Source organism: Conger conger, chromosome 17, assembly GCF_963514075.1.
Source record: "Conger conger chromosome 17, fConCon1.1, whole genome shotgun sequence".
NCBI lineage: Eukaryota > Metazoa > Chordata > Actinopteri > Anguilliformes > Congridae > Conger > Conger conger.
In genome coordinates this window covers 15119219-15137569 of record NC_083776.1, presented here as the reverse complement: position 1 = coordinate 15137569, position 18351 = coordinate 15119219, and the positions used below count along the sequence as shown (strand labels likewise).

The window sequence follows — 18351 nt, the reverse complement described above, 5'->3', positions numbered from 1 at the left end:
GTTTATTGTGTTTGAAATGGTTCAAATGTACAGTAATGTGCAGTGATGATTATACACCACCACGTTTGTCTAAAATGGGTCCTAATATATTTCTTCTTTAAAATGTTTTGGTGAAAATGTATTGATCAATACTATTGTGGGCAAACAGAACAAAAAAATTCATTCCCACAATTACATTGGGGGCGACACTGGCTCAGGTGGTAAGAGCAGTCGAGAAAGCTTCAATTGTACAGCGCTTTGGATAAAGGCGCTATATAAATTCCAACCATTTACCATTTACATTGGGGTAAAAGTATGGCTAATAAACAGAAACACTGAAAATTATTATATATTTTTTTAATTTACATTTTTCTTTTTTGACTTTTGCATAGCATGAATGAAGGCTCATTCCATGATTGTTGATGCTAAACAACTTGTTTAAACTGGCTTGAAGAAACATTATTCTGCAATATTACTTCTGATGGTCAGCTGTCCCTGTATTTAAGGTAACACAAACTTTGAGCAGTGTCACAGTGTTAAACACGATGGCACGACGGAAGGAGCTCTCTGAGATTGTTCGTAGCCGCATTGTAGCCTTACATGATGCCGGTTGGTCACTTGATGAAAATAATCTTCTGATGACATAAATGTTATGACTTGGCCCACTCAAAGTGCAGACCTTAATCCAATTGAGCAAATCTGGGATTTGCTGGATAAATACATCTGTTGTAACATCGAAAGAATCTCTTTGGAATGAGCTTCAAACCATATGGAATGGTTTAACAAGTGAAGACATATAAAAAATATGTGAACGATTAAATGCAAAGCAAAGGGTTTTGGCCACACTAGATATTGAATTTTTTCTCCAAAAGAGACTAATATATTGTCTTATCTGTTTACTTATTTTCTTCTACATGAACCAATGTTACATGAAATAAATACTTGAATCGTCCTTGGTTTATGATTTATCTTCATTGTGTTAAGTGTATAATCATCACTGCACACTACTGTATTCATGACCTTCTACAGCACTACTTGTGTGTTACCCTTTCTCTATATTTGCTGTATGTACAGTGTTGTGCAAAAGTCTTATGCACTTGTAAAAAAAAGTCTGTAAAGCGAAGATGCTTTCAGAATAATGAAATTAAAAGTTTCTAAATATTGAAAAATGTATTATAAACAGTAGTAAACAGTTAAACTAAATCAATATATATTTTGACCACCATTAACCTTTAAAACCACATCAAATCTCTTAGGTAAACTGTCTTGTGCTTGAATCAGAAAATTGGCTGGTAGGTTGTTTTTAGCAACCTCCGTAACATTTAATCTTTTGAATAATTAATGTCTGTCTCAAATTTGTTATTTTCTACTGACAAAATGTAGAAAACATTAATCTAGGCTTTAGCACACTACTGTATTCATGCCAATAAAGAAAACTCAAGTTGAACTCAATATGGATTGGTCTTCAGCATTTTCCTTTGCTATGATTCCTCACATCCTTATAGGTGTTCAATGACCCTATCCACGGCCATATTGAATTGCACCCTTTGCTGGTGAGCATTATTGACACACCTCAGTTCCAGCGTCTGCGCCACCTCAAGCAGCTGGGAGCCACAGACTTTGTTTATCCAGGAGCCTGCCACACCCGCTTTGAACACTCTATTGGGTACGTCATGTTCCCTTTAAAAGGGCTCAAGTGCCATTTAGGTCTTGCATGGCAAAGGTTTTTATTACCTTAACCAATTTTAATATTTTATTATTTCGGAAATGTTCAATTAATAGCATTTTTACGACAGTCGCGAATGAAGCATAAAACATAACAATTATGCATTGAAAAATAAAAGCAGGGTATGATTTGGCAGCTCTTAAAAGTGTCACAGTAAGTATATTTTTGAGTGTGGGTCAAGAGCTTATAGCACAGAGTAGCAGTGTGTGCTAGTTGTCAAGAAGGTGAGTTTGTAACCAAATGATTTGATTCCCAGGGTGGGCCTCTAAAATCCTATCATTGAAAATTGGCATCTAGCTGTGTAAATTGGGTGGATCCACTGGGTGGATCCAATTTGCCTCTGGGTATCCACTTACCAAATAATGTACTGTAAACAATGTAAAAGAATGTGGTCTTTCTGGCAGGGTGTGCTACCTGGCAGAAGAACTGATGAATGCCCTGAAACTGCGCCAGACTGAGCTGAATATTACTAAGAACGACATACTGTGTGTCCAGATAGCAGGACTGTGCCATGACCTTGGTATGTTTCACAGGCCCTCCGTCAATACATCTTCCTCTTACCCTAAACAGTTGGTATTGTCAGGGACCAGAACAGTAACCCAGTCGCGAGACCACAGGAGTAAGCTTTCAAGTCTTAATTTTCTTTGCAGCAGAGTAAACAGGCGAAGGTCGGTAGCAACAGAGAACAGGCAGTTTGTAAACGAGAGTCCATGCAATGGGTTGGTACACCAGCAAACCGATATATCAGGAGTAATCCAATATGAAGTCAAAGTCACAGGGAACGGGTTGATAACACATGGGCAGTCCAAACAAAAACAGAATCCGGAAACAAAAACCAAGAAGCCAAACAGGGGCGAAAAACTTTGGAGGATAAATCTAGAGCTGGAGACAAAACAGGCCGTAATGGCGATCAATCAGAAATGAGAAAGTATGGTCAGGACACACAACAATCTGGCAACAAAGGACAGAAACAAAGGGAGTTTAATACATGGACATAACAAGCATGATAATGAGGAACAGGTGAGTGGAATGACAGGATACAAAAAAAAAGTACATATAAGGACTGGGAAGGCGGAGACACTAAATAAAACACAGATGAAATTAATGAATGAATGGAACAACCAGGAAACAGACTAAGGTAAAGCTATGGAAAAGCTAACAACTTAGACAAAAACTGACAATGAAAAACAGAGAACCTGACAGGTAAGTAAATATAATGCAAGTCAGTTTCCCTCACCAGTACAGGGAATGCACTGCAATACAATTCTGTTATTGTCCCTCGAAGGGCAATTTGCAGAAAGATTTAAAAGAACACAGAACACACAAGTTGAAAGAACACTTAAAATGACAGGTCTAAGGTAGTCAGCAATACATTCACTCACCAAGCACTTTATTAGGAACATCGTTACTTTATTACACCTACATACTCATGCGATTATCTGATCAGCCAATTGTGTGGCAGCAGTGCAATGCATATAATCATGTAGATATGGATCAGGAGCATCAGGTAATGTTCACATCAACCATCAGAATGATATACAATGTGATCTAAATGACTTTGACTGTGGAATTATTGGTGGCAGACAGGGTGGTTTGAGTATCTCAAAAACTGCTGATCTCCTTGGATTTTCACACACACTAGTCTCTAGAGTTTGCAAAGAATGGTGCAAAAAAAAATAATCCAGTGAGGAGCAGTTCTGCAGACATAAATGCCTTGTTAATGAGAGGAGAATGGCCAGACTGGTCAAAGCTGACAGGAATGTGACAGTAATGCAAATAACCACACATTATAACAGTGGTATGCAGAAGAGCATCTCTGAACACACAGCACTAAGTGAATAGGCTACAGCAGTAGAAGTCTAAAAAATAAGTCTAATAAATACTGTATAAAGTGCTCAGTGAGTGTAGACCTATAGCCATAAAGTTAATAAACTGAATATGCACAAGTTAATATTAAGTTTATATAATATGTAGGGTGCATTATCAATAAATAAAATAATGAAATAAATAAAAAGTATGATTACTTGTGCTTGTTCGGCAGATTAATGGTTCTCTTATACTTGAGCTTGGGTACCCTGAATCCACGCCAAGTTGGACGGACCTCAAGCTTACTGTTCACCACATTCTCAATTTTCATCTCCTGCAGCCCAACCATAGTTTTCATTCCATTCCAAGCCAATCTCAAATTTGAACCAAGCCTACCCTCAATTTTTTCCTTTTACATTGATGGTTTCTCTTTCGGCAGCCTCATCATTGGAATTCTCTTTGGCCAATAAACCCTCCAGTGACTTATTAACCTAAGGCTTATTGTTGGGATAAATCTTCGCTAGTTTTGAAGAAATCACAGCATCCTCACAAAAAGCAACTGTAAACCACATACAGTATGTGAGTTCATCAATATTGTCTGAAGAATCCTGAAGCATTCAGAATCCTGTCCAGTCGAAACAGCCCTGTTGGTGCTGGGTGCGGTTATCTGTCTAGACGTCCTCAAATCTGTGTCCGTGTCTGAGCCATAACATGCATCTTCTGTCAGGTTGAAACGGAACACTAATTAGCCTACACTGTCTGTTGATTTGCATCTCTTTCCTTATTGAAGTTGGAGGATAATGTAGTCACGTTATTGGTTGATTTTGTTGCTATTTTTAAAGGTCTGCTATAAGGAGCGTCATCTTCCCTATTGTAATATATTTTATTATTTTTTCGGTTTTATTTTTCCCCAATTGTTATCGTATATATTTTTATTCTGAGTGACAGTTCTTATCCCCTCTTTCATCTCTCTTGCTGTGGTCAGGACATGGCCCTTTTTCCCACACGTTCGATGGAATGTTCATCCCAAAAGCACGCCCGGGTTTGGGGTGGAAGGTATTTTTCAACTTCTACTCTTTTGTGTCCTGTTCTTTTGTTGCCTGTATTTTGGCTTTTACATTACTCTATAAACCACACAATGCGTATCGGTTCATGCTGGTGCTTATGCTTATGCTTATCCTTAATGCTGTCTGTCCGTCTGTCTGTGCATGCTCTAGCATGAGACTGCATCTGTGCAAATGTTAGATCACCTGCTCGACAAAAACAATCTGAGGACAAAGCTGCCGGATCATGGGCTGAAACTGCCTGAGGATTTGGTGTTTATTAAGGAACAGATCGCCGGACCCCTGCGGAACCATGTTCCTCCCGGCCAGGTGCGTCTCTACGATAACCCGGGGCGGCCTGTGGCGTAGTGGTTAAGGTAAATGACTGGGATAGGCAAGGTAGCCACCATAAGATCCGTACAGCCGTTGGGCCCTTGAGCAAAGCCCTTAACCCTCCATTGCTCCAGGGGAGGATTGTCTCCTGCTTAGTCTAATCAACTGTACGTCGCTCTGGATAAGAGCGCCTGCCAAATGTAATGTAATGTAACCCAAACACATAGGCCTGCTCTTTATTCTGACATATCTCTTCTCTATGGGCTTTTTCTGTGCTAGGTTCCAAATATTGTTTTTTCTCATCTCTACAGTGGCCATATCAAGGAAGACAGGAAGAAAAATCTTTCTTGTATGAGATTGTGGCCAACAACAACAATGGAATTGATGTGGACAAGTTCGATTATCTTGCTAGGTGAGTGATTTTGGTAGAAGTGCACTTTATGGAAATTCTGGGGCTGATATCAATATCTTCTCAGACGCTGATTTCCTACAACAAAGTTCCCACCACCTTCTGCACTACAAGAAAGATATAGTGGTGCTTGAAAAGGTTCAAAGAACGGCTACCCAATTGACTTAAAGAAAGATTGACATCAGAAAGATTCAAGATGCCTAATCTCTTTAAGATTGGTAAAAGGAGACTTAGGGGTGTAATAAGGACCCATTACTCAGACTTCATGGGGACTAATAAGCTAGATCATGAGACTTAGGGGTGATTTGATTGAGGCTTTTACATTTCTTAAAGGGATTAACTAAGTGAAGTACAGGCAATTATTCAGGAGTTTGGTTAGCAGAATGAGGGGGCATAATTGGAAATTAGAAAAGGATAATATATATTTCACGCAGAGAGTGCGTGGAATAGCTTGCCAGGACATAGTGTAGTGGAGCCAGGTTTTGAAGGGCAGGATTTATAAATAGATACTATTTAACTTTATGCCAGGTTTTGGCTTCTCCGCTTCTTCTGATTACTTGTGTGTTCAATCACTTCCTCAGTGAAATCGGTCAGTATCTAGTCCTGATTCTAGGATTGCCACTGGAGTGACCATGAGGACCAGAGTTAATGAGCCAGCACACGTGGCAGCCATGCATGCCTAAATGGTAACACCGCCACCACCATGTTTCACAGATGAGGGGGTTTGCTTTGGATCGTGGGCAGATGGTGGCCACTTTTGGCCTACTCCCTTTTTGCCATCACACTGTTACAAGTCAATCTTGATCTTATCTTTCCAAAATACCTTTTTCCAGAACTCTGCAGTCTCCTTTAGGTTCTTATTAGGAAGCTGTAATCTGGCCATCCTGTTTTTCCTGCTTACTAATGGTTTGCATCTTGCAGTGTGGCCTCTGTATTTCTGTTATCTTCTGCAGACAGTAGTCACATCCACACCTGCATGATGAAGAGTGTTTCTGATCTGCTAGACAGGTGTTTTTTTGGTTTTTCTTTATTTGGTCATCAACTGTACACCCCTTTCTTCTTCGGCAGCTCCTTTTACTGAGCTCACCAGTTCTTAATTATGTTCCAACTAGTTTATTTTGGTAAGCCTAATATATCTCTGTTGGACTTTTCCTATTTCTCAGCTTCATAATTGCTTCTTTGACTGTCAACTGTCACTGACAACTCTGGTCCTCATGTTGACAAATTCCAATGACAGACTCCAAAGGCAATCCAAAGCCTATAATCAAGACTTGATACTGAAATCTTTCTTATACCTGCACTAAGGAAGCGATTGAATACACCTATCACATCAGAACAGCTGAGAAGCCAACTGTCCAATTACATTTGGTTTCCTAAAATGGGGGAACTATGTATAAAAAAGGATGCAATTCCTATATAGATCACCTGATGACGTACATACAGTACCTTCAAATTGAAGGTGACAGTCTGTATTTTAATCTCATTTTATTCATTGTTTCATTTTAAATCCAATGTGCTGCAGAGCCAAAAGAAAATCAATTGTGCCACTGTCCAAATACTTACAGACCTCACTCTACATAGTTTATACTTGGTGGGTCTCTGAGAAATTACACAAAAAGTACTTGCTGTGTTTTAACAAAAATATAGCTTGAAACTAAATGATTATTAAGCTATTATCAGTTCATAACTATTCAATGATGATGTTATTGTTCATCCCCAATTTAGATTATTTTTTATTCATATGGAACTAGTACTTTTTTGGTTATTTCTCTGACAGTAATATTCAATTATAAACTATAGTTTTATCCATCCCAGAATAATCAGTTGATGACCACTTTAGAACTGCCTGTTTACAGTCCTCACTTAAAATATATATATACAGTTGTGTCCAAATAAATAGCAGTTCATTAAAAAAAGTGAATAAAGTGCAGATATTTTTAAATAGCTTTTAGTCCCATATTTCAAAAGTATGCATTATTCTTTTACAGGAAGCAAAGAAAAGGAATATTAATCTGTCTACATTTTTCTCTTCAAACTCAACCACTTACTGTATAAATTGAAGAAATCATTCAAGATTTAACTTCACTTTAAATGACTGAACTAATATTTAGTTGCATAACCATTGTTTTTGATAACTGCTGTGCATCTGCGTTGCATCGAGTCAACCAACTTCTGCCACCTAGAAACAGGTATTTCAGCCCAGGATGAACAAACTACATTCCACAGTTCCTGTGAATTTTTGGGTTTTGCTTCAGAAACTGCATTTTTAATGTCACCCCACAAGTTTTCAATGGGGTTGAGGTTGGGGGATTGAGCTGGCCAGTCCATTATCTCAATCCTTTTTGTCTGGAACCAAGATGTTGCTCACTTACTCATGTGTTTGGGGTTGTTGTCTTGTTGAAACACCCATTTCTGAAGTACTGTCGATGAACACTAGACCAGAAAATAACAATTTTACTCTCATCAGTCCACAGAATGTTACGCCATTTCCCTTTGGGCCAATCGATGTGTTCCTTGGCTATTTTTTACCGATTGTGCACATGCGGTTTTTTCAACAATGGTGCTTTACGGGCGGCTTCTTGCTAATAGCTTAGCTTCGATCATCCTGACTAACAGCACTTGTAATTGTAGATCATCTTTGATCTTTCTGGAACTGATGAATGGCTGAATCTTCGCCATTCTGACTACTCTTCGATCCGTTTTAACAGTAGTTGCTCGTTTTCTTCCATGTGTTTCGGGTTTTTGTTGCTATGTTAAAGCATTTGAGATAATTTTAGCCAAGCATCCTATAATTTGCTGCACTTCTTTATACGTTTTCCCCTCTCCAACTTTTTAATAAAATGACGTTGGTCCTCCAAACAATGTTTCTTAGCAATTCAGAAGGAAATATATTTTATGACAATGTGCGAAACATTTGCTTCCCTTCTTCCTTAATAAAGGACAATTAATGACATCTGTTTTTATTTAAATCCACACTGCTATTATTTTGAACATGCCCCTTTCAATGAATGAGTCAATTACTCAGAACAAGCAACGTGCATGTCATGACAGTTGGGTCTGTTTGCCAGTTAATGATTAATTTAATTAAATTTTTTTAACCAATATCCAATTTCCATAATCTTTACAAACTTCTCTCTTTGCCATTAGAGACTCCTACTACCTGGGCATGCAAAATAGCTTTGACCACCGACGCTACCTGAAATTTTTACGTGTGTGTGAGGTGGACGGATTGAAGCACATCTGCCCTAGAGACAAGGTACTGGTGCCACCATGCAGAGACTAGGACCCCACACACCACATTGTGAAATGGAATCTATTGTATCTGGAATAAGCCTTGCACGAACCCAGCAACAGAATTTAGCGAGGGTGAAGGTATCTGTGTGCTTGTCCTTCTGACCTGAATGAGGTTAGTAGGGTTAAATGTTAATGGTTAATGACTACATCAGCCAATAAATAAACCAAGTTACAAAGACAGTAGTACCACTCTATGTGGTGGGAATTTTAATTTATTCCTGTAAGAAAACACTCAGAGACAGAGACAGTACATAAAATCCAATCTGTATTATGCGCATAGGGTCCAAGTTACATGCAAAAACAAGGACAAAGGTTTTTCTCCTTTGTCTGGATATTTGTATGTGCAGAGCACAACAAATGTACGCCCCCTTTGAATATTAATATTCCCAATGATCAATATTCAAAGACGATCCACCACTCTTCTCCTTACAACAGATTGTTTATTCATATCTCCCCCTTCAAGGTACTGTCTATGCAGATACATGTTCTCAAAACATTCCAGCATGATGTATACGCAGGGGCCTGTGCAATTAACTGCGCGTCTGAGAAATCTATCTTATCTTGTTTTAACTCCCTATTTCCAGGAAGATAATCCCCATGGTAGCTTCCGTCATGAGGTCTTATGTTTTTGGTTCTGCAGGCTCTCAGGCACCAAGACAAGATAGTCCAGAACACACAGTTAATGGCCGTGGCCTTGGAGGCCCATGGTACAGACAGGGAGAGACATCTCCACTCACACAGTTACAGAAAATAATATTCATTAGCACAAAGAAAGTTATGGTACTTTAACAATTATGTATGATCTGGATCACTCCAGCATAAGCAACAATAATAGGATAAGTAATTAATAATAAAATAATCACATGAATATATAATTTCAACAACACTCTGCCTTCCGCTTTCTACTGGTCCGGGCATCTCCACAATAGGGCCAATAAATCTACCTTTGTATTTATTATCTGACTCCATTTTAATAACAATTTAGATGAGTTATCTAGGTTTGGTAGATTTCTTATTTATAATTTAGACTTGATCGCTAAAGGAATCCTGTACCGTAACAGACTCCCTGAATAGTCCTCTGCATGTCTTACAAGCTGGCTCTCCGCTTAGCTTCCCACGCTACAGCATGTCTCACAAGCTGGCTAGATATCTCCAGTCATTACAGAGGTCGCAGGAATAACTGCTTTTGGGTGTAGGCGATGGCAGCTCAGGGACCCAAGAAGACCAACATTAGCTATGACTGTTCTTGACATGAATGAACTGACTAGCGGAGGCGATTGATTTACTGTCAGAGGCCTACGGGTGCAATATGCCATGATACATTAAGCGTAAATTTGCAACCTCCCTAGACCAACTCTAGGGAGTAACCAACAATGTATTTTATCAGGCAGGTTACTTACTTAATCACATTCAATTCCAAATTAAATATAAATAAAAGTTTTACAAGAGAAACCAAATTGTCTTAAAAGTCATACCTGACAAAGGCTATACGCACTATGTGGGTCTGGCTATAGACACCACAACAAAATCTACATGCATTATGTGCCTGGGAATCTGACTACATTCTCCAGTATATAAAAACGACACTAAACAAAAGCACATACTTAAACTAGGTCTTCAGCTTCTGATGGGAATGGTGAGTATCTGTCCCAGTGAAAGTAATTTGCTTCGACCCCCCTGATAAAATCCTATCAAAAATCAAAGGCCTGCTTTGATTTTTGATAGGATTTTATCAGGGGGGTCGAAGCAAATTACTTTCACTGGGACAGATACTCACCATTCCCATCAGAAGCTGAAGACCTAGTTTAAGTATCTTTGTATTTTAGAATCAAACAAGTCTCATGCATTGCACATGGATTATACTTGCACCAAACTTCCCTTTTGCTGATATGATTTATTATTTTGATATTATTAGGACTTTTGTTTTGCCATTATGATGCGTATGTTAATCGTATGGTTTTGTGAGCACCTTGCCAATTTCTGTTGGTTCCAGGAAGTGGGAAATTTGTACGACATGTTCTACACACGGTATAGCCTTCATCGCCGGGCCTGCCAGCACAAAGTGGGAAACATCATCGCAACAATGTGAGTACCTTCACACTTTTCCAAAAAGACCCCAGCTCATACTGGGGAACCATGTCCAATATTGCTTTGCCATAATGATATAAATGTAAACAGTGATGGCTTCTCTTGTCTACAGGATAACAGAGGCTTTTGTGAAGGCTGACAAACACTTTAAGATCATAGGCTCTGATGGCAAGACTTTCTCCCTCTCCACTGCCATTGAGGATATGGAGGCTTACACCAAACTCACCGGTTAGGCACTTTACTTACCTGTTATTTAGTGATGGAAGGCTCTCATATTGCTGAGATTTAATGGAAGAGCAGCAAATTAAGTGCCCTTTAAAACACAATGGTATCAAATTTACTAAAGTGCAGGTGCTATCTGCATCACCTATATGCAGCCCAAGTTTTTGAAAATTGTTTAGCTCTTGAGAACGTTTAGGCTTAAGAATTAAGACTACACCTGATAATAATAATAAGAAGAAGAACCCCCCCCCCCCCCCCCCATTCCCTTTTCAGACCACATCTTCCAGGAGATCCTGAACTCCTCGTCTCCAGAGCTGGCTGAGGCTCGGGCCATCCTGCAAAACATCAATTGTCGCAAGCTCTACAAGTTTTTGGGCAAGATCCGACCCAAGAATCCTGTGGCAGACACATCGGTGAGACTAGATGAACCAGTCTGTAGACACTGTAAAATTGGGGAGAGAGTGAAAGAAGGAGATGGTGGGAATGACAGGGAGCCTTGACAGAGCATTTCTAACACAATCAGTGCCTTTATACCTCTGTCTACTTTGCGTCACTGTTCTGTAGTAGGTCTTTCATCACTCTGACTCGGGTGGTCCATTTTTCTTCAGGATGAGTGCACCAGGATGGCAGCCAGCATTGCTCAAGCCTTGCCTGACAGCAGAAGAAGTGTAACACTTCAGGCTGAAGATTTCGAAGTCACTGTGAGTCAAATGTCTACAATAATGCCTCTTTGCAACTGTTCTCTGATTGAAACCTTATGTACACCATGCAGGTCAGTTATAATTATTATAAGAATTCCATTTCCAAATACTTCATACTACATCATGGCACTATTGTATTTAACAATGCGAATACCTGGAAACCATTTACTTTTACATTTCTGCTTGGCCTGCGTTTAACCATGTTTTGAAATGTTCATGTTTGTCAGCCTTGACTGTGGTTACCAGTCAATATGCTAAGATGCTATGCTAAATTTATCACAATATATTTATCAAGCATGGTGAAGCACACATTTCATCTCTGTTGGATTAGAGTTGGCTTTGAGCATACTTGGTCATATGGCAAGGTGAGAAACAATGTTTACATTGAGAATTGATTTCATGGCATACTCTTTTCAAGGTTCAGATACTCACAGCCACACCACATTGCAAAACTGGGCTGTAATCCAAACCCAGCCCTGTTTTTATTTTTTAAATTATTTTTCTCATTTGGCAGACGCTTTTATTCCAAAGCAATTTACAAGTGCATAGGTTCTTCCACAAGTTAAAGCATCACATCCATAACTAGTAAAATACACATGAAGTTTAGAAGTTGTTCTAAACATATAGTCATCATTGAAGTGCAATTGTTTTTGTTTTGTTTTTTGGGGGGGGGGGCGTAGACAAGAGGGATAGGGATATCAGAAAGGGGGGCGGGGGAAATCAGGAGGGAGGACTAAGGTACAGTTTGAAAAGGTGTGTTTTTTGTCTGCGTCGAAATAGGGGGAGGGATTGTGCTGTCCTGACAGTGGTAGGCAAGTCATTCCACTACTGAGGAACCAGAACGGAAAACAGGCGTGAACATGCAGCTCGACCACCAGGAGCTCGTAGTGAGGGAACCATAAGGCGACCAGAGCTGGCAACTGGGGACTTGGGGACTAGTGGTCTAGCTGGGGAGTAGGGAGTGATTAAGGATTGTATGAAAGGTGGGGCAGTCCCCTTAGCAGCCTGAAATGCCAACACTAGGGCCTTGAATCAGATGCGTGCGGCAATAGGAAGCCAGTGGAGGCCAATGAGGAGCGGGGTGACATGAGCCGACCTGGGCTGACTGGTCATCAGGCGGGCTGCAGCATTTTGGACCAGCTGGAGGGGCTTGATGGCATTAGCTGGGAGACCGGCTAGGAGGGAGTTGCAGTAATCCAGGCGGGAAATGACGAGTGCCTGGACTAGGAGCTGGGTGGCTTTCTCCACCAGGATATGACGGATACGGCGTATATTGTAGAGAAAGAACCTGCAGGTTCTGGCAGTGGAGGATACTTGTGGAGCCAGGGTGAGGCAGTTCAAGAGTCACTCCAAGATTCTTTGCCTTACGGGAGGAGGTAACTAAAAAGTCCTCAACAGTCAGTGAGAGGACGATTGTCAGAGAGGACTTAGCAGGGATGTAGAGAAGCTCAGTTTTGGCAAGGTTAAGCTTCAGGTGGTGGGAAGTCATCCACGGAGAGATATCAGCCAAGCAGGCAGAGATCTGTGTGGTGACCTGGGTATCGGGGGGGAAGAAAATAAAGAGTTGGGTGTCATCGGCGTAAGAGTGATAAGAAAAGCCATGGGAAGAGACAGAGTGTATAGCGAGAAGAAGAGAGGACCAAGAACTGAGCCCTCTGGGACTCCAGTTTGTAGGGGTTGAGGGTCAGAGACTGAGCCCCTCCAAGTCACCTGGTAGGAGCGACCAGAGAGGTAGTAGGAAAACCAAACAAGTACAGATCCTGTGACAACCATCCCAGACATCGATGAGAGCAGAATCTCATGGTTGGCTGTATCGAAGGCAGCCGACAGGTCGAGGAAGATGAGGACAGAGGAGAGGGATTTGGCTTTAGCAGAGTGGAGTGCCTCAGTGACCGCGAGCAGGGCGGTCTCAGTGGAGTGGCCACTCTTGAAGCCGGACTGGTTGGGATTGTGGAGATTGTTGTGAAGAAGATAAGTGGACAGTTTGGAGCAGACCGCCCTTTCCAGAGTTTTAGCAAGAAAGGGAAGAAGAGAGACAAGCTGGTAGTTGCTCAGAGCAGAGGGGTCAAGAGTAGGTTTTTTTAGCAGGGGAGTGACTCTGGCCCTCTTCAGGGAAGAGGGCATGGTGCCGGAACAGAGGGCGGTGTAGCAGCAGGGTTGTAGCAGCATCGTCGGGAGACAGTCGAGAGAAAGACTCCGCGGATGGTAGTGAGGAGAGGATCGTAGATGAGAGGGTGGACGTAGACAGGTGGCATAGGTTCCGCCAACAGGTGATAGTGGATGGTGGGAGAGATGGATGGGTGTTAGAGGAGAGTGGAAGAGAAAAAGAGATGAAGGAGTGGTCAGATATATGGAATGGTGTTACAGAGAGGTTGGTTGTAGTGCAGCTTGTGAAGATGAGGTCAAGAAGGTTGCCTGCTTTGTGGTGGGAGGGGAAAGTGTGAGGGTAAGGTCAAAAGAGAAGACTGGGGGACTCACCCCAGGTTGAAGTCACCCAGGAGGATCAGGGGAGTGCCATTGACTGGTGAGGAGCTAAGGAGGATGTCCATCTCATCCAAGAAGCTCCCCAAAGGACCCGGGGGGCGATAAACAACAATAATAAAGAGTTTGCATGGGAAAGTAACAGAAACCGCATGAAATTAAAAAGAGAAGAAGGAGAAGGATGAGGAGAAGACACTAGATCTCCATGAGGATGAGATTAGGAGTTTGTATATGTGTGTATAATCTCTTTGTCATTAAACTGCCAAATTGTGGAGTGAGAGCAGATTTTCAGTTCAGCGCATGTCTGTCACATCTTGCCAATTATGCTTTTTTTGTGCTATAGTATCCCATATCTTTTTAATGTTCACCTACCAGCCATATTTCTTTGTCTTATAATTGGGTGAAGTCTCACTCTCTGTTTTCATCCGAGTGATTTCATTGTTCTTGGCAATGTTATTGTTACAGAGACAGAGTCATATATACAGAGTCAATTCCTTATCTGTCCTCTGGTTTTCTTTTTTGAGAATGTTGTTTGTTCACAATGCAGCTAGAGCCAGCCTTGGCATAATAGTCTCCGTTTCATGCTAATAACACAATTTTTAGTAATTTTGGCATGCTTTCTGTGTGTGCTCTTTTGTTCCCTTTTTACTCCTGCAGATTATTAACATGGATTATGGGATGAAGAACCATAACCTGATCAAGAACGTGTATTTTTACACCAAGAATGACCCCACAAATGCCAGAATCATCAACGAAGACGAGGTAGGAGGTTATTTGGGCTTCTGTATAATTACGGAAAATTTTTGGATAGACAGGAAGTACAGGATGAATCCTATTTTCCTTGAATCATGTCCGTCCATCATTTTTGCATTTCCTGATGCCTGGCAGTGGACCGTCTTGCCCACAGGTGTCCCAGCTCCTTCCGAAGACGTTTGCTGAACAACTGATCCGGGTCTACTGCAAGAAGACTGATGACATAAACTTTCAGGCAGCCAAGATCTGCTTTGAGGAGTGGTGTAAACGTCCCCGCTTGAGCGAAGGGTAAACATCCATCCTCTAGCACAGCCCTTTTCCCCACCAATCTGGTGCCTTATCCACAGATTATCATTTGAAAAAAACATAATAAATAAAATTCCATCCATCCATTATCTTAACCTGCATATCCTGAACAAGCAAGGAGGTCCTGGGTTCGAATCCCCGTCGGCCGGGGCCTCTCTGTGCGGAGTTTGCATGTTCTCCCTGTGTCTGCGTGGGTTTCCTCCGGGTACTCCGGTTTCCTCCCACAGTCCAAAGACATGCACGTTAGGCTGATTGGAGAGTCTAAATTGCCCATAGGTATGAGTGTGTGAGTGAATGGTGTGTGTGCCCTGCGATAGACTGGTGACCTGTCCAGGGTGTATTCCTGCCTTTCGCCCAATGTATGCTGGGATAGGCTCCAGCCCCCCTCCGACCCTGATCAGGATAAGCGGGTTCAGATAATGGATGGATGGATGGATGGATAGTTTCAGATTGGTCGGCTGTACATCACGACCAATGACAGAGTAGCTTCTTAATTCCCTTGAAGATATGACATCACTCTGATGAATAGCCTGTTTCCGTGACACAACACTCACATTGGTGATTTATTGAATGGGAGCCTTGCCTGTTGTTTGACTTGTAGTATCTGTGTTCAAATCCATGAATGCATCTTTGTAAACTCTTTGAAGATCAATGCATTTTTGAAGCAGCCTTAGTTGGGCAACAGAAATTGTATTGGGAGATGCTTGACAAGGCTGTCCTGGAAAAATGCTAGTATGAGGGATGTGAATCATATAACAGTCATTTAGTTTAATGCAGTAGAATAATTGCATCCCTCACTGACATTTTGTCACTCGTTTAGGATGTAGATGTGCCTGGCCTGAAGCTGATGGAGTGCTGAGATGATGATGAAGATGAAGGTGGTCGTCTGAGGGGGCATCTTATTTACATATATATTTGTGTTTTTTGGGGAATAGTGCCTTGACTGCAAAAGTAAAACTCTTCTATATAGCAGGTGGTGGTGTTCAGATGGGAGATGGCTGTTCATAAACTAAAGGGAAGATTATAAAGAAAATGTATTAAGCGACATATGACGCATTCTGCCAAGGAAACATGTGCCATATGTATCAAACTGCCGCACGGGACTAGAACCGCAGTACGCATGTGATCTAGGTGACTCATTGCAAGCTGAGCTTATGTTAGTGCGTATGCGTTCAGTGATGGATCCCGCAAATAAAGGGAGGAGGTATTATAAGTGTGGCTGATTCTGTATTCCGTTGAATTTACAAAAGTTAACCAATTGTACCTGAAATTTCTCCACCTCTAAAGAGCAAACGTAAACTGAGACACAAGACAGAAACACAGATCTAGGCTGTGAAGATATACTGAAATAATCTTTGCAGCAAGACCACTATTTCAACCCCCCGAGCGAGAAATCATCAAACAGATTATTAATAGTAAATATCATTTAATGATGTCAGCCAAGCAATAATTAAGGCTGGGTGTTTGTCACAGAAAATATTTACCAAATAATTTATTAAATTAAGCAATATCACATGCAAAGCAATTGGAAGCGACTGGAATAACGTGCTCAACTGTAGTGACAGTAACTTAAGTAAAAATAAATCAATGTCCATCACAGAAAGAGCGTGCGTTTGTTTTGATTAGTTACCCTCGAAAACAATCGCGGAGAAGAAACTGGGAATTAAAGGGACCGCCAAAAAAATAGAAAGTCACCTGTGACTTCCATGACAAACACCCAGCCATACAAATAATTACAATTCTGGGAGAAATAAAAAATGGAGTGGAGCCTCCCACACGACGTTGCCATTCTATCCCGGCAATAGTGAAGCTCATTGCAAAGATACATGCAGAATGTACGCTTTTACGATAAATGGTTATCACCACACGCAGTGATAATATTCAAAGCACTAAACACGTGTTTTAACTGCGCGGTTTAATATCAGCCTATTTAGCAAAATGCGGTTCCCGTTCACTGATTATGTAATGAGCTGTAGCTCATTTGTGTGTAATTTTGTTTTGTTTTTAAATCATTGTAATTCACAAAAACAGCAATATACTTCTTTTTTAAACATTGAACTCACTCTCACAATTTTAGCAAGCTTTTTTGTCAGAGTCTAGGCTCCTAAAAAGGTGAAGGTTATTTTCTTCATATAGCTTTAAACGTTAAATTCAGCTAATAGGATAGTAAGCAATCCCTAAGGACATTATATGTGGACATCTTGAGATAAGAATAACTTAATTCATTTCAGCTAAAATCTGGTTAACATTTTGTGCATTTGGAGTGACTGTAATGTGGTGTTTTTGGTGTGTTTTTACTTTATTTATATATTTTTTTTTTTATTCTTGTCCTCCTTGCTTTGATGTCTTATTCATTGTTCTCATGTGGTTCTCATGTACTGTATACTGACGTCCATCTTGGTTGAGATCCACAATAAGCTATGGTCAGCACTTGATTTTCCATGCTTGAAAGCAGAGCTCCTTGAGATTTTTATTTTGAAAACCATGAGAATAAGAACTTTGTTGGGAGGCATCATTATCACACTTTCACATATGTTTTGACTCTGATGTACATGTAACTGCAGCTGGGAAATAAATAAAATTACACTGATTTAGATTAGACTGTTGCCTTTTTTGTATTTTAGTATTTTTATGTTTTTTCACTTTCATTGAACTGTTTGGTTATACTCAGTTGTCTCTTTCACCATTACTAAACCTTGATATTATTTTAGCAGTTCAGCTTTCCCAGATTTCTTAACAAAAACCAAAGTATTGTACCCTTGGTGTATTAAGGTTATTGGTAATCATTTACTATTTATAACAGCACAGAGTATTTTCCTGAAATGTTCACAAGGTTAAGGAACACATTTCTCTTTCCATACTTCACCACCTGGACCCTCCCTCCCGCTCCAGTTCCTATTGACGGTCTGTGTGTGCACTAGTTTTGTATATACATACGAACTTATAAGGTGTGGAACTTACTTCACTGCTATAACTGGGCGCTGGCTATCACATTTACACATTGACAGTACGTTTTCAATGTGTTTCTGTGCATGTGTAGGCTATTTTTTTGTATCTAAACAGTCGTGTTAGTTGGAATGGTTGAACGCTAATGTTTAAGCGTATGTGCCTGATGTTCTGTTCGTTAATCTATGGAGCCCAGAGGACGCGGCGCAACGCTTTTTTCATCGCAATTTTAATTCAACAATATATTTCGTCAATAGCTTCAAA

General features: G+C 40.6%; 1 protein-coding gene across 1 annotated transcript; it reads left to right on the top strand.

Annotated features, from left to right (window-relative positions):
• Positions 1–524: 524 nt before the first annotated feature.
• LOC133116911 (deoxynucleoside triphosphate triphosphohydrolase SAMHD1-like) lies at positions 525–15127 on the top strand. The gene is made up of 13 exons (XM_061226926.1): positions 525–569; positions 1485–1645; positions 2110–2225; positions 4497–4567; positions 4729–4884; positions 5199–5299; positions 8444–8552; positions 10584–10675; positions 10791–10906; positions 11174–11313; positions 11509–11601; positions 14740–14844; positions 14990–15127. Exons 1-13 carry the CDS (start codon positions 525–527, stop codon positions 15125–15127), a joined length of 1443 nt encoding a protein of 480 aa, XP_061082910.1.
• Positions 15128–18351: the final 3224 nt, after the last annotated feature.